Source organism: Lactuca saligna, chromosome 8 (assembly GCF_052625555.1).
Source record: "Lactuca saligna cultivar CGN05327 chromosome 8, ASM5262555v1, whole genome shotgun sequence".
Classification (NCBI taxonomy): domain Eukaryota; kingdom Viridiplantae; phylum Streptophyta; class Magnoliopsida; order Asterales; family Asteraceae; genus Lactuca; species Lactuca saligna.
In genome coordinates, this window is record NC_136424.1 from 136,541,451 (window position 1) to 136,563,403 (window position 21,953).

General features: G+C 33.5%; 1 protein-coding gene across 4 annotated transcripts; it reads right to left on the bottom strand.

Moving 5' to 3' along the window:
• Nucleotides 1-1,101: 1,101 nt before the first annotated feature.
• On the bottom strand, nucleotides 1,102-19,946 carry LOC145009317 (putative receptor-like protein kinase At1g30570). 4 transcript variants are annotated; one of them, XM_078968020.1, is made up of 7 exons: nucleotides 19,784-19,946; nucleotides 17,606-17,691; nucleotides 4,245-4,476; nucleotides 2,873-3,780; nucleotides 2,560-2,787; nucleotides 2,025-2,483; nucleotides 1,102-1,539 (listed from the first exon to the last, which is right to left on the bottom strand). In XM_078968020.1, exons 4-7 carry the CDS (start codon nucleotides 3,770-3,772, stop codon nucleotides 1,285-1,287), a joined length of 1,842 nt encoding a protein of 613 aa, XP_078824146.1. In that variant the 5' UTR covers nucleotides 3,773-3,780; nucleotides 4,245-4,476; nucleotides 17,606-17,691; nucleotides 19,784-19,946; the 3' UTR covers nucleotides 1,102-1,284. The 4 variants fall into 4 exon arrangements, with proteins under 4 accessions (XP_078824146.1, XP_078824144.1, XP_078824145.1 ...); XM_078968018.1 differs by lacking the exon at nucleotides 17,606-17,691; XM_078968019.1 differs by lacking the exon at nucleotides 17,606-17,691 and having other exon boundaries at nucleotides 2,873-3,912.
• Between the last annotated feature and the right edge of the window lie 2,007 nt (nucleotides 19,947-21,953).

A 21,953-nucleotide genomic window follows, 5' to 3' on the forward strand; every position in this document is an offset into this window, starting at 1 on the left:
GTTTATAGATGAAGAAAAATCAAGAATCAATTCTTGAGCTTGTGTGGAGAGAAACAGAAACATGATTTCAGTTTAGGGAAGTTTATTGTTTTAGAAATTGTGTGTGTGTATAGGGGGAAGGGGGGGGGGGGGGGGGGGGGGGGGGTTAAGGATAGATGAAAAAAAAAAAAAAAAAACATTGGAAAGAGAGAAAAACCAAAAGATACCTTACTCAGACTAGGGCTTGTAGAGTAATCGTCGCAATCTCTGATGAGGTGATCATGTGAGCTCGAGGTCGCCGACAAGAACTGAGCCTAAGATCACCGGGGAAGAAGTATGCCTAATGTCGCCTGACATCACCAGAGAAGACGTAGGCCTAATGTCGTCGGACCTGATGTTGTCAGCAAGGCGAGGTGAAGTAAGAAAATTGATTATTGTAGAGGCTAAATAGCACCAAGAGAGTGTTCTTGAAAAAAGCTTCATTAAAAGCCCTCACTAGGTAATGGTCCATGTGCTTTTGTGGAATATGCACCATTGAAAAAAAATTAAAAAGCCACATACTTCTACACGACATACGCTTAAAATACAAGTGTCCTCTGTGTTTGTAATTTTGTTCTATTGGTCAATTATTTTAGAACGTGCACAAATGTGTGTCTTCTACCCTTTAAATTTTTGAAAGCTGCATTTTTTTACCATAACCAAAAAAAACGTAACGTAAATCAGTGTGTGACATTGTTCATGTTCACTAAAGGACTGTTTTGTAGTAATGAATTTGGCCCCAAATTTACCCCAACTTTATAACTATCTTTAAATTCACCAAACCAAACAAATCCTAACTAATTTATTTCTTAACAAAATGAGTTCTTATTGAGGTTAAGTGGCATAAATAAGAGTTGTACATTGGTTGTTAAAGAATGCCATTGAGGTGTTAAAGAATTATATATTGCATGACTGTAAACCCACCAAGACTCTTATGTCCCCTGCTGCTAAAACGATCGGATCCGTGCTTTATCATGCTTTTAGTAAACCTAATGTAATATGGTTTATTTTGAAAAGCAATTTTGCATGTTTTTCAATCTTGTGATTGCAATATCTAGGACAAAGACAAACAAATAAAATGAATTACCAAAAGACAAAGAGAATGACATAGAGGAACCAAATGAACAAAAGTTGTGTAAGTTTGTTTTAGAAATCTTTAAATCTCTTAACAACAAAAGATTCTTTGAGAAATCATTAAATCTCTTAACAAAAGGTTCTTTGTTCCATACACCTAACAAAAGGTTGTTAGCTACCAAGTTAAAGTCATTAGGTAGTAGCCTTCAAATAGACACCAATACTATTGATATACCAGCCAGCCAAGCCATAAAATCCGACAAATGAACAATCTTCCCATGGTACGGTGAAAGGCGTCCCTCTTGCACGACCAAACGGTCCATGTACTTTTTTGTTTGTCACGAATGATATTGATGATATGACTGTCTGACCGGCATACTGTTGCCCCATTGATAACCCAATTGTTCCATTGATTGCATGTATATCCTCATTCCAATCGAATGTAACCTGAGAAATAAAGGAAAATGTGGTGATAAAAGTAGATAAAAAGGAGGACATGCATTAGATTTAGAAAATAATTAAAAACTGTTCAATGTTTTTAGAAAAACTATCTAAGCATATTTTTTATAATAACATTAAAAGCGAATCTGGTTTGTGAATTTTTCATATGGCATAAGATTATAAAGAACACAAAAGACTAAATCGATAGTTGTTGTCTACATGGGCAATCCGTCAAATGCATTTGCTAAAATAACATGGTGTTTATTTTTTATTTCTTATTTTTAACATCTACTTTATTCTATTCAAGATTTCAAAAAATATTTTCCTTTGTGTGACATTAGAAGTTGTGTATAATATGTCTTTGATGAAATTATCAAAATAATGCCTTGTTTTTTCATGTTTCTGTTTCTATGTCCGCAGCCGTGGGTTTCCACCCATCCCAATAAAAACTTCATGATTACGTGTTCCTTTTTGAGTTAAGAACTCCTCACCTCAGTAAGTGTTTCTCCTCCTTCTCCTCCATTCCAACCTCCAGCCAATCTAGACGTGTGTAATAAGCCTCTATGTTCCGATGTGAACATGAGAGAATATATATGATCCCCATGATCTATGGTTATCTTCTTCAAGTGATGATTTCTTTCAAGTTGGAAGCTCCAGCCACTTTGCAGACTATCAGCTTTACTCTTTCCCCAAGTTCCCACCTTAACGACTTCCTCATAAGCTTTCACATAAACACCAATGCTGTCAATGTAAGGGCCAGCAACTCCATGAAACCCTACAAATCTTCCTTCTTCCCATGGTACAGAAAAGTGATAATCTCCAGCTTGACCAAAAGGGCCATGGATCTTCTTGTTCGTCTTAAAAGAAAGTGATGAAATTATTTGATCGCTGCCTCGAGTACCGATAGTTCCATCAATGCCAATTATTTCCTCGTCTCCATCAAATGTCACCTGTGCATGTCGGTATAACTTTTATATGTGAAAGAAAGACAAAAGAGTAAGTTGATTTGAGTGAAGATTTATTCACCTCCGAAAGTTTGTCTCCACTGGCCCAACCACCAACCTTGTTTGAAATGTGTAAAACACCTCTCGATTCACTAGTGAACATGAGGGAGTGTATACCATCTCCATGATCTATTGTTATCTTTGACAAATGATCATCTTGCTCAAGTGTAAACGACCAGTGATGTTGAGAATCTCCATTTTGTCTTCCCCATGTTCCAATGCGAATAAGTCTCGCTGCTTTGATATCGGCCTGGATAAAAAGATAAAATTGTTCAAGGTGTAGAAAATGGAAATAGAGTTAAAATAAAGGTAGGGACTTTTCATGTAAAACTTACTTGAAGTTCCAATGCTTTCTCAAGTTTTTCGACAATCCAACCCATTGTAGGGCGTTCACTTCTATTTTCTTTTAGGCACTGATATGCAACCATTGAGAACATCTCCAACGAATCTACCTTCACTTGTGTTGTGAGATTTGGATGGATGATATCGATTAATCTGTTTTGCTCATAACACTTTCGAGCCAATGTAGGAAGAAGCAAATTCTTATCTTGATTTTTTGTACGCGCTAACCTACCGCACAGGATTTCAAATAGCACCACACCGAAGGAATACACGTCAGATTCCTTTGTTAAAATACCTGTTCTTGCATATTCCGGATCGACATAACCAATGGTGCCACAAGGGCTAGTGAGAAGAAAAGTACATTCAACATTTGAAGGGCCTATTTTCGATAATCCAAAATCAGATATTTTTGCTTCCCAATTCTCATCTAGAAGAATGTTCGAGCTCTTTATGTCCCGATGCAGGACTCTATGTTGGGGTCCCACATCATTATGAAGGTAATTAAAACCACGCGCCGCGCCAATACTTATTTGGAGATGTTGCGTCCAGGAGAGTTCAGGTGTCGATAGATACTTGTCAAGGCTTCCATGTTTTGCGTACTCATAAACAAGTATCTTTTCTCTATTTTCGTCACAGAACCCAACAAGTGAGATGAGGTTTTTGTGTTTATAGCATGAAAGCAACTGAATCTCCATCAAGAACTCAGGTTCCCCTTGGTTGGAGATTTTATTTAACCGCTTTATAGCAACGACTCTCTGCTGCCCGGATAGGGAGAGTTTGGCTGCGTAGACCTTTCCATATCCACCTTTACCAATGGAATTTTCATCGCTAAAGTTGTTGGTGGCAAACTTTATCTCATCAAGTGGAATTTTTAAGTGTTGTACTCCTTCCATGAGTCACACTATATATGTATATATGACGTAGTTCCAAAGAACATGTATAAATGAAAAGGGATCAGTGAAGTCTCTCGACCCTGTCTCTTAACTTAATAACAACGGCAACCGTGAACACACAAGATATTATGAAGTGTTTTCTGCGATAAATAACATACCAAGCACTAATACATGTCTTCATCTCTTACTAATTTAGTTATAAATTACTATGTCTTTATCTCTTACCAATTTATTTATAAATTCAAACACAAAAAGCAACCATCTTCTTTTTATTTATTATTTTTTTTTTTTTTTTTTTTTTTTTTGGTGTGTGTAATTTGATCGTGTTAAACAAGACATCCTGTTGGTAGTAGTTGATAAACGCGACTTGGTTCTTAATTTTTTTTTTCTTGCCAACCGGCAAAAAAATTGCGAGATAGTATGGTAGTTAACAAGAATACGCTATTTGAACAAAACTAATGGTCAAAAATACCTGACGTGTTACATGGACACTTGGTGGTGGCAATGACTTAAGCCATTCTTGAAGTCTCACACTACACTTTCGGTCACTAAGCAATATTGTTGGATTAAGATATGGTATCAACGGATACGGTGTTTCCTTGAACGATCACATAGATTGCGGTTTAAAGCCTTTGGCAGCAATGTCATTAGTGGTGACACAACCAATACAGGCAACATGTAAACAGGAAGTTCAGATCTTGTCCCTGTTAGACAGGGATATTAAAATAAAGCTTGACATAGCTTGATATAACTTAGCCAAACCTAACATAATTGATCATGCATTGTCTTATTTTCACATGAGACAAATTCCAGTAAGGTGATCATCTAGTATATATAAGGGTAGTAACTATCATGTAAATCATGAAGAAAGATTAAGAGATCAATATACACAAATACCTTCCATATATTTTATTGATTCAATTTCTTGTGTCAATTACAAAAGCCCCTAATGGTGATGTCGCTAATGCGGATATTTCTAATAAGAAGAGTTACTCTCCACCATTGTATCATGTGAGTGATATACTGTACATATAAATTTGGGAGAATTTCATATATGCCCTTCCTAAACATCAAAATATCATATTTAACCAACTTAATTTCTAAATATCATATTTACCCTTTATAAAATTTCTAAATATCATATTTACCCTTCATAAAATTTTAAAATATCATATATGTCCTTTTTAAACATCAAAATATCATGTATACCCTTCTTAAATATCAAAATATCGTATATGTACATTTTAAACATCAAAATATCAATGATAATATCTAAAATAATGTCTATCTACAACATGATAATAATCAACAACAACAAAAACTATACAATCAAAATATATATTCTATATAGAGGGTTGAAGATGAATTTTTTTTTGTTTGTCAAGAAGGCGATATTCTAACAATTTAGAAGTTCACATTCCATTATCACAGACGTAAGGACCATATGGTTAATATTTTTAATTATTATAATATTTCTAAGATATAAAGAATAATTATAAAATATTAAAAACATTATAAAAATGATTTGGGCAAATATGATATTTTGAAGGTTTATGAAGGGTAAATATGATATTGAAAAATTAAGCTGGGCAAATATGATATTTTGAAGTTTAAGAGGGACATATATGAAATTCTCCCTATAAAGTTATTCAACTATATATTTGTCAATTTGTTCTCCAAATGAATGTGGGTCTTCAGGTGGCTGTTATTGTAATACGAGTTTATAATAAATTTTTAACTAATTAAGTGAAAAACATTTATTATAGACCATTAATTATGATCAACTACATGAAAGTTCATCAGATATGACAAATGAAATTGAAGTCATTTGAGGAAACATAAGAAAGGAATAAGAAACACCAAGGTTACTAAGATGTATAATGAAATCAATATAATAAGGAAACTATGATGACCAAATGGAATAACGGTCAAAGAAACTTAAAACGTATTAAGGTTTAAAGACCTGTGGATAATGATGGAACTTATTAAAGAACAATGGTTAAATGGTTAACTAATGAAAACACCTAAGGAATGTAAATCTCCTTTATAACAAGATAAACACCTATTATAAAATGACGAATATGGTATTCCAACTCATTCAACTAAGAGAATGAAAAGGAAAAGAAGATGCACGGGAACAAAGATTAATTGTAACACTCGGTTTCGGATTTGCTCTGTTGTTTAGGGATTCAGCCTAGTCATTAGTTTTCGCAAGGCTCAGGGCTTTGAGAACGGAAGTATTTAGCCCATTTCGGATGTGGGTATCATGGTTTAAATGATCCAAGTATTCGATGGTGTCTTTGGATGCCAAGGGTATAATTGTAATTTTATATCTCGGTCTTTTATGAATTTAGAGTGTTGATCGGGAGGTTTTAAGGCTTGAGTGTGTTGTTAAGAGCGTAGGGATTCTCACAACCTTTTCGTGGATATACAGTTTGTTGGAAACGGGCCTAGGATGAGGGAGTTATGGTATTTTGAACTTATTGACAATTTTGGCACCCTGATGAAATAATCGGCAAGGCAGTCACATGCATGCAAGGTGGCATTCGCATGAGTACACCCAACGTAAGCTGGGGTATGCCCAACGTAGTGCTAGATAAGTGAAACGTGGGTTTGGGAGACGTACGCCCAACGTACAGGAAGTCCGCCGAGTGTATGTTAAGGATCCCTAAAACCCTAATTTTAAGGGTTGGCTAACTATTTAAGAACCTTAAGTCTAATGTATGTGCCTCTCTTTCATCCTCCAGTATCTTAAACCCTAAATCTCGAGTCATAGCTTCATCCAAGAGGGTTGTGTGCCTTGTATGTGAGTTTTTAGAGGATTTTAGTATATCTCAAGAAGTGTTGGCTTGGTGCAAGGTGATCGTTCAAGGAAAGGCTAGTGGATCTAAAGTCTTTGCTATATTTTCAGCTAATTTAAGGTAAAAAGCTCTTAACTTGATCATTAGAAGTTGATATATTTGATTATATGGTTTTTGATCCCATTTTGACCTCTTAAGTGAGATCTAGTGGTTGCACACAAGTCTAGGAGCTTTGAGTTGCTACTTTTAGGATTTCTAAGGTTATAAATCCATAAAGTTGCCATCTTTAAGGTTAGATATTGTCCATGCATGTTCTAAATGAATTAAGATGGATATTATTGTAGTAAGTCGGTCATTAGATCTTTTTGAGCCATGAAAATGCATAAAGGTGTTGACTTTATGCATTAAGAGTTTCATTTGGAGGTTTCCTGAAGTTTGGATGCAAAGTACTTCATGGGTTAAGTCGAAATCTGAGTTTGGTGAATTTGCGGTTACACCCCGCGTAACTAGAGGTACTCCTAGTGTACTTCCTCTTTGGTCGCGATCCAAATTCCTCGAGTACGCCCAACGTAAGCTGAGCGTACACCCAATGTTTGTGGCTCGTTGGGCCTTTGGGCTTGTTTCATGTTTGGGCTTCAGTTTTGTGTTGGGCTTATGTGTTGGCCTTTTATGGATCTTATAGTTTTGGGCATCGGCCTTGGTTATGAGTTTTGTGTTAGGCTTATGTGTCAGGGTAACAACTCGGGATTTCGTGCAATGAGCTTCAGCAATCGAGATTAGTTTCCTCACTGTTGTATGGGTCGAAGGCACCAACGTCGGCCTATTTGGCTTATGTATTGTAGGAAGACCTGGGGCTTAACCCTTGACATTATGTATGAAAGACTAGGAGGCGGCTCCTGGCATACTTTATACAAGATTGGAGTCTGAACTCTGGCAAGTAATTAGTTAACTAGTATTGTTTGTATGCTAGTTGTCTTTGTGATGCTTGCATAGAAGACGAGGAGGTGGCTCTTGGCACTTGTCTGTAAGACCTAGGATTGCACCCCCGACCTGGGAAGGAAGTCCATGAGATGGCTTGTGACATAATGGCAGGACAACGTGTAGCACATAGTACCTTTATTGTTTATGATATATGATTGATACGTATGGCTCGCGCTTATGTGTGGCATGTATGGATCGTTTGATATGTATGGTATGTGGTATTTTCGGAACTCACTAAGCTTTGTGCTTACGATTTTTAGTTTTGGTTTTAGGTACTCTAGTTTTCAAATGAAAGGGGCTCGGGACGATCGCAACGGATACAGTAAAATGTGATCTATGGGATTAGACTCTGATAATTGTTTAATTGAAATGCTTTTCAATGTTTGGAACATATTTATTAAAGTGTTTTTAATATATTAAAAATGAAACTCTTACCTTGGATTTTTTGGTCATTACAAGTTGGTATCAGATCCTTGGTTTGAGGGATTCGGGCATAATCTCGGGTGTGTCTGAACTCAAACTGAGGGTTTGGTGAAATTTTTTTATAAATAAACATTTAATTAAAAGGAAATTTATGAACGAAGAAAAGGGTGTGATGCATGCAATCGGCTGAGCTCAAGTAAGTGGTTGCCAAAATACCAATGAATGTTTTTTATGATATATGATATGATTATAAGAATTGCATGTTAGATTAGGGCTAATGATCTGCTCAGTATTATATGATAGGAGAGATGCCTTTATATGTCTGATTGTATGTGGTTTAGTATTGCATGCTAGTATGGATTTCGGATTAGTGGATTGAATGGCTTGAATCGAATATGTTGGTCAGGTTATTTTCCTTCCATTTTTCTGAATGTCGCTTGCTTTGTGCTTTATGGGAATCTCAATGATGTGAATTATATGCTAAGTGAATACACTAAGACACATGTGGCAGAGGTTAAGTAATCTTAGAGTGATGGATTTGAAATTATTTTACATATTTTATTTGAGTCCAACTGTTCTAGGTTGAGTCTTTTACTCAAATGATTATTTGATCTCTGTTTTATGTGGCTATATTCATGAGGAAGCTAATTGACATTGGTGGGAGTCCTTCAGGAGCTGAGGACTGGGCAGGGTCGGGAACTTAGGAAAGCCTAGAATATGTTTCAGTGGGTTAATGATGTGGTTTAATGATTTTTAGTTTCTTAGGCTTGAGGAAGTGACCTATAGGATTCAAGAGGATTACTAAGGAAAGTATGGATATGTTTGGAAGGTACTATTGGGCCCATACTACTGAAAGCACAGGATCCATACTCAAATCGGTGAGAGTGTATGAGAATCTAAGAAACTTAGAGGGGAGATTCTTGAATACGATTTAATTGTGGGTTTATGGTATTTTAGTTTGGAGATGAGCTCTCAGGGAGGCGGTTCTGGTTCTGGTTTTTGTTTTAGTTCGGGTTCTGGCTTAGGCACGGATGCTGAGCCGATTAACGAGCGGTTGCGGGGTTCATCTCATTAGAGATTTCTCGCTATTTTTCAGAGATCTTGGATGAGCACTTGGGTGCATTTCGTGCAGAGGTTATGGATATTATTGGAGCCCGCACTCTTTTATTTAGGGAGTTTCGTGCTTGTGGAGCTCCTGCGTTCCATGTGGAGAAGGATCCCATTGTCAGTAAGAGGTGGTTTTCAGATATGGCTAATGCATTCAAGATGAGTTTCTGCCCCGAGGAGGCGAAGGTCAGATATGCTTCCTGCCTATTGAAGGACTGGAAACATGATTGATGGGAAGAGGTTAGTAGTCAGTTGGGCGATGATGTTATTGATGTTATGTCATGGGATGATTTCTCGACCAGGTTCCAAGTTGAGTTTGCACCGACGATTGAGGTGCAACAGTTGGCGCGAGAGTTTCTTGATCTCTGCTAGACGATATAGATTGTGGCAGAGATCACTGTCAAGTTCCGGGAAAGGGCTTTGTTGGTACCGCGATATACAACATATGAGGAGATGAAGAAAGTGAGGTATCATGATATGTTGTGGGATGATATCAGGGAATTTTTGAGTATTTCGGGGTGCAAGACTTTGAATGATATTATTTCTAAGGCCCAAGAGCAGGAGATTGATCTGTGGCACATTAGGAAGAGGGGATAAAATCAGTTGCTTGCATTGGAGGGTCCCAAGAAGAGACCCAAGACTTCTGATTAGCTTTTGAGAGGCCAGCAGGGTCGGGTTTAGTGGAGCACATGCGGGAAACTGCACGATGGAGTTTATCGTTCCAAGGGTTTGGGCTGCTACAAGTGTGGCAGGGATGGTCACGTCAACAGAGATTATCCTCAGGGCGGAAAACCTGTTATGTTTTCACTGCAATTAGGTGATCCATAAGAAGTCTGACAGTTCGAGGTTGAGGGGATGAGCAGTGAGTGTGCCTGCTCCAGCTACTTTGAGGATCACCGAGAAGCCCCAACGGAGAGGATTCGAACTTTAAACTGACATATCGGGGAGATCAGGACTCCAACAGGTGATGTCGCGGGTATGTATCTTTTTCTCTTTTCGGTTCTATCTTTATTTTTTGTTTTTTATCTTGCATCGATTTCAGTAAGTGTATCTCTGGTTTATTTATTAGGTTATGTCTAGGTTATATCTTCAAGTAATGTCATATGTCATTTGCATGCCATGAATTATTAGTTTTTAGTGAAAGGTTGTTTTCCTTTTTGCGAGTTTGGAGTGTTCAACATTATCTTGGGTTGTGGACGAGGATTGGTTCAGGGGTATTATGTGGAAGATCTGCAGTCGGGGTTCAACATGGTGGTTATCCAGCATCATTGGGGTTTAGTGAGTTCAATCTTTGTGCTAGGGTAGGCCTTTGGAAATGCCAAGGGAAGTGATCTATTACTGAGGATTTGGTCGGAACGTCGGTTATTTGGAATTCAAGATTTGAGTGTGGTATCATTTCGAGGCATCTGGGGTTATCAGTTTCATAAGGATTCGAGAAGTTTTCATCTGGTCTTTAGAGTTTGTATGGTCTTTGGGGGTTTAGCTAGTGATGGAACATTAGCATTGGTAATGCCGATTGTCAGCAGATCGGTCATTTGAATGTAAGAAGGACTGGAAATCCTTTAATTCTCACGCGTTGAGAGAACTTATTCGAACCAAAGTGGGGGAGAATCGTTCGGGTATTCAGGATCAGAAGCAGGTTGGAAAATAGGATGAGTTTGGCATCCCCTTTAGGGAGGAGGGTGGCACAAGTGATTGTCTAGATTGAGGATTGTGTGATTTGGGAGTTCGGGAAACTTCCCAACATTGGGTTCATTTCCTCTTGGTGTCAGCTAGCAGGCTTCGGGAGGGGAACCCAGGGTGGCCCGTAGCATTCACTAGTTAGCAGATAACGGGAGTGTTGTAAGACTGCGGGGTGGCCCGTAGCATTCACTTGTTTGCAGATAGTTTAGGCATGTTGTAAGACTGTGGGGTGGCTTGTAGCATTCACTAGCAGTTAAATACCATGGAAGGTATCATAAGACTACCGGATGGCTCGTAACATTCGCTGGTCCTTGTGAAGCGGTGAGGGTGTGGCAATTGTGGTTTGTTTGAGATTTCCTTTGGATGGATTAGGCCATGATGGGTCAGTTCGTATGGTTGTGGGAGGGTCACAACATATTTGGAATTAGGATTTGGTAGGTCGTGGGAACCGGGTCTGAGGCAGGACCATGAATGGTCCTGTAGTGTTTAGCTTAGCACCGAGTTTGGTGTTGAGATGGTCCGGGTAGCTTAGCTTGTTGATATTTTCTTTCGGAAGTCGCATGGGGCGACTATAAGGGTGTTCTTTGACTTAGCAACCAGGTGGGGATCTGGTATTCCAAATAGTTGGCAAATAAGTTAGGACCAGGGAAGTCTTGGTTCATCTAAAAAGTGGATAAGATCCAGCATGATGCTTCGGATAAAAGTAGTGATTTGAGAACTCGTGTGTGTAGAGTAGCTTGTTGGTCGAAAGTTCTAAGTCACTTACAGTTGGATTAAATAATATCAGAGTAATTGATTTGACCCTATTACGCAGCTTTCGTTTGACTCTAACCGTTGCAGGGAAGAATCTTCTAGTCCAAGGATTATTTGAGCCTTCTGTCAAGTATAAGTATGTTGCACTTGGTTATGGTAAGTGGCTTGGTTTTCATAAGTTGCAAGAAGCTAATTAGGATTCGAAGTATTATGGTTGGTCAGTTATTAGATAAGGTTCTAGCATGGAATATTCCAGTGTGGCCAGTCTGTCGGGAGACAGACCATTATAGATTTCAGACTTTGGATAGACAGAAGTGGTTTTGTGGGATTTTAAGGTATGTTTTCTTCGTGATGGAATCTCGGTTTGGGTTCGGTTATCTCGGGAAGGTTTCCTTATGCGTAAAATCTTTGGTTGTATTGCTCATATTTTTTGTTTTGATATGGGTGTTAATAATGATAGATTTTGAGGACGAAATCTAATTTAAGTGGGGGAGAGTTGTAACACTTGATTTTGGGTTTTCTCCATTGTTTGGGGCTGCGACCCAGTTATTAGTTCTTGTAAGGCTTAGGACTTCGAGAAAGGAATTATTTAGCCCATTTCGGATGTGGGTGTCATGGTCTAAGTGATCCAAGTATTTGATGGTGTCCTTGGAAGCTAAGGGTATAATCGTAATTTGATATCTCGGCCTTTTATGAATTTAGAATGTTGACTAGGAGGTTTTAAGGCTTGGTGTGTTGTTAGGAGCATATTAGCTTCTAGAAACCTTTTTGTGGTTGGAAATAGGCTTAGGATGAGGGAGTTATTGTATTTTGAAGTTATTGATAATTTTGGTCCCTAATGGAAATAATTGGCAAGGCAGTCCCATGCATGCAAGGTGGCAAGCGCGTGAGTACACCCAAAGTAAGTTGGGGTATGCCCAACATAGTGCTGGATAAGTGAAATGCGGGTTTGGGAGACGTACGCCCAGGGTACAGGAAGTACGCCCAGCGTATGTTCAGGATCCTCAATACCCTAATTTTAAGGGTTGACTCACTATTTAAGCACCTTAATTCCAAGGTGTGCGCCTCTCCTTCATCCTCTAGAGTCTTAAACCCTAAATCTCGAGTCACAACTTCATCTAAGAGGATTGTGTGCCTTATATGTGCATTTTTGGAGGATTTTAGTGTATTTTAAGAAGTGGTGGCTTGGTGCAAGGTGGTTGTTCAAGGAAAAGCTAGTGGATCTAAACTATTTGCTACATTTACAGGTCATTGAAGGTAAAAAGATTTTAACTTGATCATTAGAAGTTGAGATCTATTTCTATATGGCTTTTTATCCCATGTTGACCTCTTAAGTGATATCTAGTGGTTGGACACCGGTCTAAGAGCTTTGAGTTGCTACTCTTAGCATTTATGAGGTTATAAGTCCATAAAGTTGCCATTTTTAAGGTTAGATATGGTCCATGCATGTTCTAGATGAATTAAGATGGGAATTATTGGGTTAAGTGGGTCATTGGTCCCTTTGGGGCCATGAAAATACATAAAGGTGTCGATTTTATGCGTTAAGAGTTTCATTTGGAGGTTTCTTGAAGTTTTGATGCAAAGTACATAACGGGTTATGTCGAAATCTAATTTTTGAGAATTTGCGGTTATGCCTCAGGTAACTAGAGATACGCCCAAGGTACCTCCTCTTTGGTCGCAATCCAGATTCATGAATAAGAACTTCTTATGAATTGTTACATTATTTATATGTTTATTACTCATGATATAGCATCTTATATGTGTGGAATGAATATTTTTGGAAAGTGTGACTTTAAAATGATCATGCATACATAAGAATTTGATTTCCTTAGTTGGTAGTATGTCTAAACACCCATCTTAATAAAAGGATGGTAGAATTATGGTGCCAAGTAAATTTAAGCTACGTCTTATGGATATAAGGCCCTTAGGATTGATATGTTCACCCTAAATGATAAGGAGAAGAAGACTCTGAGAACAGGGGCGTAGACACCAACAACTTATGTGTCTAATGACTTCCAATGGTAGGATCTTGAGGGAACATGCGTATGAACTCTCCAATAACTCTCGGATCGATACAACCAATCCAGATGGAAAGGAGTGGGTGTATCTAGCAATAGGGGTATGAAATTCCCAAAACTTATGTGCATAGAAATCATGCACTTCATTAACTGACGTTAAATTGTACATGAATGTATATTTATGAAATACGGTTTATGAAAATGAATTCTGATGAATTGGAGTAAAATTGCAAATTATTTCAAATGAAATACAAATGTATTTCAAAATGATTAATTTTTTTGTGTCAAAAACCTATGTATATCACTAGATGAAAAGGCTTACATATTCTCTTTTATTTTAATTGAATTGTATACTAAAAAAGACAAGTCTAGTGACGTAGTTTCATTAGCATGGACTTTAAGAAAATAAAAAAAAAAAATTCAAACATAGTAGTTAGCACTGGAAATCAAATTTAGTAATTTGACATATACTGTAATAATCAGTTGTATCTTTATGATTATCTATGATTCTGTATATTGATTTGTAACTACCATGGAATATGTTCAAAACTTTTGAGAAAAAGTTTATCGGGGCCAAATTCTGTGATACAGAACATTTTCGAAAACCAAATAGAAACATATACATTATTTTAAAATGGTATTAAATTTGATGTGTTATAGTAGTTTCAAAATTATATTACGAAAACATGGTAATATTAACAAACACCAATTATATATATATATATATATATATATATATATATATATATATATATATATATATATATATATATATATATATATATATATATATATATATATATATATATATACACACATATATATATATATATATATATATATATATATATATATATATATAGCGTTAGGTTCATTTGAGACCACCTATATTTTGTGAGACTGTAACACGTATTTTTTTTATTATTTTTTATTTTTTTAGTATTTTTTAATTAATTTAAGTTCCAAAAATAATATTAAAATTTTTTTTTTTTGAATTTTTCCATTTATTTTGCATTTTAAAATTATTTTTTAGAATATATACAGTATAATATTCTATTAGAATATTTCACGTATTTTTTTAAAAAAAAAAAACGGGATCTTTTTTCATTTTTATTTTTTTTAGTTAATTCAAGTTCCGAAAATAATATTTAAAAAAATAATTTTTAGATTTTACCATTTATTTTGCATTTTAAAATTATTTTTAGAATATGTCAGTGTAACATTCTATTAGAATATTTCACGTATTTAAAAAAAAAAAACGGGATTTTTTTTTATTTTTTTTAGTTAATTCAAGTTCCGAATTTAATATTTAAAAAAAAAATTTTTGGACTTTTCCATTTATTTTCATTTTAAAATTATTTTTAGATTTGGTCTCACGGTGTCACAAAATTACAATGGTCTCAAATTAACCTGAACCTCTATATATATATATATATATATATATATATATATATATATATATATATATATATATATATATATATATTACAGCCTTACGTCGTATAACATACTAAAGTACATTGTTATACCCAAATGAAGTAGAGTCTAAAATTTTAAAAGAAAAATTGACAAAAAAATTTGTCGGTGGGGTGGAGGCAAAATAAATAAATGTGGAGTCGGAGTATTTTAAGCCGTAGGCTGAATTTTGATGGCAATTCTGATACCATTGTTTTCTATATAATAATTGTTTTACTCGAACTACATGGAACTTGGAATGGATTCATCGTTATTATCTAAATGATTTGGGCTAAAAGTTACTTACCGACCCATTTTTATTTATAATATGACTAAAGTTTTAAAAAAGGTTGAGGGCGCCAGAGCATCTAGCAGCCTCCTTATTGGATCCCTCTTTATATATATATATATATATATATATATATATATATATATATATATATATATATAGAGAGAGAGAGAGAGAGAGAGAGAGAGACGGAGGTAAGTTCAAGTGAAAAAATAAAAAATGTTGAGAATAAAAGAATCATTCTCAGTCACTCATGTATTTTACCGCAAAAGACTCCGTAGTACCAACGAAAATGGGAAACGAATACATATGTGTTTTCCAACAAAATACGTTTCCCTCAACTATGTTAATCATTACTTTAATATATATATAGAAAAACATAGTTTTTTTATTTTTTAATTATTAAAAAATTATTTTTATTAGAAAATGATTTTAAATATACTAAAATTCATAATTTTTTATTTTTTACAAATAGACGTCAATATTGATATAGTTTTAAGATAAAATAAGAATATATATATATATATATATATATATATATATATATATATATATATATATATTATATTTTCAATTATCGTTGTTTATAAGTGAATAAAGATGCATTAGATTTTTAGTACAGTCATTCGTTATTCACTTATGAATGAATAATATGATTAATTTTTTTTACATATTAACTATCATTCATATATAAATATAACATATAAAAAAACATTTTACTGCTTACATCAACTCTCGTCACATGTTATATTCATATATGAATAAAACGTCTAATGACTTTCCTCACAAATTATATTAATATACAAAGAACACATTTATGAAAAAAAAATTTACAGTTCATTTGTTATTCTTATATTAATAAGTAGTTCAAATTTTTAAAAAACTTTATTTTTCTTTAACATACTACTTATTTATATATGAATAACAAATGAACTATAAAAAAAATCTTAGAAATATTTTATTAATATATAAATATAACGTATGACGATAACTAATACACGATTTATATATATATATATATATATATATATATATATATATATATATATATATAAAATATAACATGAGATGAAAGATGATGTAAAAAAATATATTTTAGGTATGAAAACTTTATAACGTGATATATTCATATATAAACGATACTGAAACTGTACAAAAAATTAAACATATGTTTTATTCATAAATGAATACCGAATTTATTCTAATAAAAACCTGATACGTTTTTATTCAATTATGAATAATGATAAATTTTAAAAAAATAATTTTTTTATTTTAACTCAAAATCATATCAACATTGATGTCTATTTATAGAGAATAAAAAATTATGAATTTTGATATATTTAAACTAAATTTTCGATAAAAATAACATTCTAAAAATCCAAAAAAAAATAAAAAAGTTGTATATTAAGGTATTGATTAAGCATACTCTAAGGAAACATGTTAATTGGAAATCACATGTATATCCGTTACCCATTCCGCCCGTATATCTAAGTTTTTTGCGGCAAAATGAATGTTTGCCTAAAAATGATTCTCTCAATCTCAACTTTATTTTTTTTTTCTTACTTTGAATCTTTCACCCTTTTACCATCCGTTTCTAATAGATACCATGATGCAATATGTTTTTTTATTGGTGAACTACTGAGAAAGACATTTACCAAACAACACCTATTTGATCGTTTAGATTATCTAGTATGGAATCAGTTATTATTATTATTATTATTATTATTATTATTATTATTATTATTATTATTATTATTATTATTATTATTATTATTATTATTATATATATATATATATATATATATATATATATATATATATATATATATATATATATATATCATTTTATTTATATAAGAAATGTTATCCTATAGCCATTCATTGAATTGATTGGCAAAAGCAGAAGTAATAAGATGATATAATAAGAGCATTCTATTTACATAAGCAAATATAAGAAATTATGGACATGAAAATGGAAAAAGGTTGCACACTTTAATAAGGTCCTGTTGAGTAAACCGGCCAAAAAAGTGGGTAACCTTGTGCCAAAGGACCGAATGGAAATCGGCCAAAAAGATTCTAGGTTGGCTAAAGTGTTTTTGATCTTTTCACATGAGAAGCAATCAGCACAGCAGGCCCTCCCACCCTAGAGCAAGGAAGGTGATGAATGTGGTGAAATATGACGAGAAATTAAAATGTTCGTCAGTCGTTCAAAGCAAATAATCATTCAATACTTTTTCCGAGGCAATCTCAACAGAGAGCTAGGTAGTTTTGTTGACATTATGTGGGATTTATAAGACACGATGCATGCGAATAAATGATTAACCTCAAGCGTATTTGGGGTCTCTCCGACAAGAGATGGTGGTAGACAGGAACAAGAGATTGATACAGAGGTCATAGGTGAGATCAAATCTGTAAGCGTCATTTGTGATGAGCGGGAAGATAACATGAAGAAAAAGAGTAATCATTATTCTTTTTCTAATAAAAGTGATATAAGTATCATGTAAATAAATTTTAAATTACATCAATTTAATAAATATGTATCTATGAAATTATATTTTGGTTAAAAAAAAAACACAAAAACTCCTTCTTTTCATGGTATAACCCAATATTGCTTCACTAATCTTTTAAGTTAGCCAACAAGACGAATTGGTTCGATATCAACATAATTTTGATATTCAGGATTTAATTTTCGTTTTAGATGTGTTTAAAGAGTAGGGGTGAAAATTGAATGATATCGATCAATATTTTTTAAAACGTGTATCATATTAACTATAATCGCTAGAAAATTTGTGCTATCGGTACCAAATAAACTTTGTAGAAATACTAAGTATAATTGATAGCAGTACCAAATATATTTGGTATAAGCACCAAGTATATTTCATATCATTAACAAGTTGGTACCAATACGCATAAAACGGGTCTTTGATTGAGTTTATTAAATGAAAAATCCAACCTTAGCTTATATGAATACGTAATTTTTCTATTACTAGCCTTTTGCTAGTTTTCATTTTTTTTAATAATACTTCTATTCTTCCCCAAAAAATAAGTAAATAAATAGAATAAATTGGTATCAATTTGTTTGGCTAACAATAAGTTTGGCTTGTATAATTTCGTAATGATATATACCATTTTTTTACTGATTTTCTTGGCAGTGTTTAAAGATAGTTAACATAAAAAAAATGTTTGATAACCAAAAAAAATTAATAAAAATACATAAAAGAATATTTTGAGATATTTAATCTTTCTTTTTTTGATTCTATAAATAAAAAAGTGCATATATAGGCATATTTCGCTGAAAATCTTTTTTAAAAGAAATTGATTTTTTAAAAACAAAAAAATTTCAGAACTTTTTTTTAACTGAATTATATATATATATATATATATATATATATATATATATATATATATATATATATATATATATATATATATATATATATATATATAGGGTAAAGTGAATATACCTAACAACCTTATATAAGCTTACGTACCTAACTCCATAATACTACATTAGTTTGTATAATATTTACATTGTAATTGTCTAAGGTTCTTAAACTTCAACCCTATAACTTGGTTACTTCCAAAATCTTTGGATTTTGAACAATATTTTTCTTTTACATTACGTCTTTCTATCGAATACCACATGATGAGCTTCATATCCTACCGCTACGAATGAAAGGATGTAGGAGAAACATAATGATGAATTTCCAATTTTTTTTTGAAGTAAATCAAGTTTAGGGATGAACTTTAAGAACCTTGGATGATTGCAATGAAAATTTAATACAAAATGATGTAGTTTGATGAGGTTAGGTACCTAAGCTTATATAAGGTTGTTAGATATATTCACTTTACCCATATATATATATATATATATATATATATATATATATATATATATATATATATATATATATATATATATATATATATATATATATATATATATATATATATATATATATATATATATATATATGCGATTTTGTTGGTCTAAAAAAAATTAGATATCTCGAACTATTTTTTTTATATAATTTTGTTGATTTTTTAGGTTTTAGGGTTTCCAAAGGTGTATAATACAATCACATCAAAATTGAAATGATATGTACCATTAGTCTCTTTCCAAAACAAGCGGGCTGACATGTCATCCTGTGAACATGCCTACCAACTCAAAGAGGACCTGTTTATTATGTGACTGGTCGATCCGAAATTGACATGAACCCGTTTAAAGTGAACTCAAACTAGTTTAATTGTATGTCGTGTTTCTGAAGTGTCGGAAATTGTCACACCTAACATATACTAGTGACTGAAGTTTGTTTACTCTATGTTGATGTCTGTGTATCAACCATGGGAGTATTGTTGACAATTTACATCTTTTAGTATAATAAACGATAAAATTACCATCTTTTAATTTAATGAAAGATCAAATTACCAAAGTAGATCATATAATAGCCAAATTGCACGCACAAAACTAGAGCAATTAGAACATAAAAATGAAACTGACCTGATTTGGTTCGTACCGAATCCGTTTAATATATCAACTGCTTACACTTCAATCTTTTTGTTGCGCGGTGGTGGTGCGGTAATGAAGATTGAGAAGGAGAAAGGTTCGTAAATTAAATGCAAAAGCAATCATTTCCTTGGTTTCTGTGGAACAAAAAGAGTAAAGATTAAAGAGAAAGAGTTATTTTAAGAAGAATATTTGATATGATTTGACTGAGGAATCATATTCACCTGATTAATTTTGGCATTGCATTTTTAGACTAGTAGTGGAGAATCTTTTATATTCTTACCGACTTTCACTTTCTTTTGGTTATTAGAATTTTTAAAAAGCACATATATGTGTAATTAAGTATGTCATCTTATTAAATATTTTTTGTTCTTTTGGTTATTTGTTTTAGAACGGCAAAAAAATTGGAATTTATTTTTCTTCCGTTTGCTTTTAACAAGGTGTGGTGACGCTAGTAACTTGCAAATTTTTGTGTAAATTAAAAAATTGACGAATTTTAATTGATAACTAGAGGGTTAGCCCATGCTTGCATGGGATGGAGGTGGTTCGTGGTAAAACTAAACAATCTCAAGAAAGTTCCAAATTCCAACAACATAATTCAAAACAGCAGCAAGACATCCTCTTTAAAAGGGATTAGGACTTAAAGAAACGTTGATTGTCCAGATTGAAGATTTACAGAAAATAGCCTTACACTTTAGTGCTCATCAGCAACTATAACAATGTACTCTCCATAGCTTTTTCCCAAACATGCGAAAAGAAGGCTCCCCCACACCAAAAATCAGATTTGTAGATGCCAAATAGGTTTTGCATTTCAATCTAGCTATATAGAAAAAAGAGCAATTTACTCTCCAAAAAAATAGCTTCAAAAAAAAGAGCAATGTACTCTCCACACTACAACATGAATACCCTATGGCGACAACAATTTCCGACCCTATCTCAACGACGTGTCGTCTCCATAGGGTTTCCAGACAACTTGTCATCGGTAAACAGTCGTCGACATAGGTCAATATTGTTGTCAGTATTTATGTCGTCGGCATAGTTTCCCCTATTGCGACGACTTGGTGTCGGTACAACTTTCGTCAAGCATATTTCGGAAAAAAAAAATTATTAACTACCTGTGGCGATGACAGGTCGTCGGGAAACCTATAGCAATGACATGGCGTCGCTATAGGTTTAAGCTATTACGGTGACTTGTCATCTCTAATGGTTTTTCATAGTTGTTGATTAAATACCTATAGCGACGACTTGTCGTCGTGATAGTCACTGGTTGTTTTTTTATAGTTTTACAGATTCAATATATTATATTCCTCCATTTTTAACAAATCCAAGAACATTACAGCATATATCAATTTATATCAATTGAAATACGTTAACTAAGTACCATTGTTCAAATTCAAAACATCAAATTCAAGTTTAATACTCCAATAAATAGTTAATTAACATTGTTCAAAATATTAAAAAACATCAACAATCATAATCTTCTTCTTCTTCTTCTTCCCTTCGTTCTTCCCTTCTTCCATCCTTTAGGAAAATTGTTGAGAGGCATCTACTTGTGAGTTAGAGTTGAATAGACAGTTAGGAAATGGTGGTTGTTGGAAGTTCATAATACATGCCGCCAATGATGCATTATATTGTTGCAAGTATTCTTGCATTTGTTTTGTATCAAATTGAGATTGAGATTGGGACGATTTTGAAGTTGAAGGTCATTCATTTGGAATTAAATCGATGTTGGGGTTGGTCTCCTACCCACCCAGCGAGCACGTCGCGTCTCGTCCCAAGGGCACGTTCTAAATATTCATACTCGTCTACTTCTCCGCCTTCCCCAACCTCGTTTTGCATTTCTCATATTCCTCTTGAATTTTCTCCTAAAATAAAAAAACAATAAATATACGTTAATTAAAACAAACAATTAAATTTAAACATTAAAATAATAATAATATTCCTTAAACAAAAAACTATAATTAATATTAATAATATATTTAAACAACACATTCATTTCGTTTATCATTTACCCAATCTTCTTGTACTCCACTTGTACACCAACCAGAACATTCTTTATAGCGCATTTGTCTCCAACCCTTAATATGTTGCTGCTTGATTCCCATTTTATCCTATAATAAGTGAAGAAACAATAGATATATTTATACAAATGTTAAAACCAATT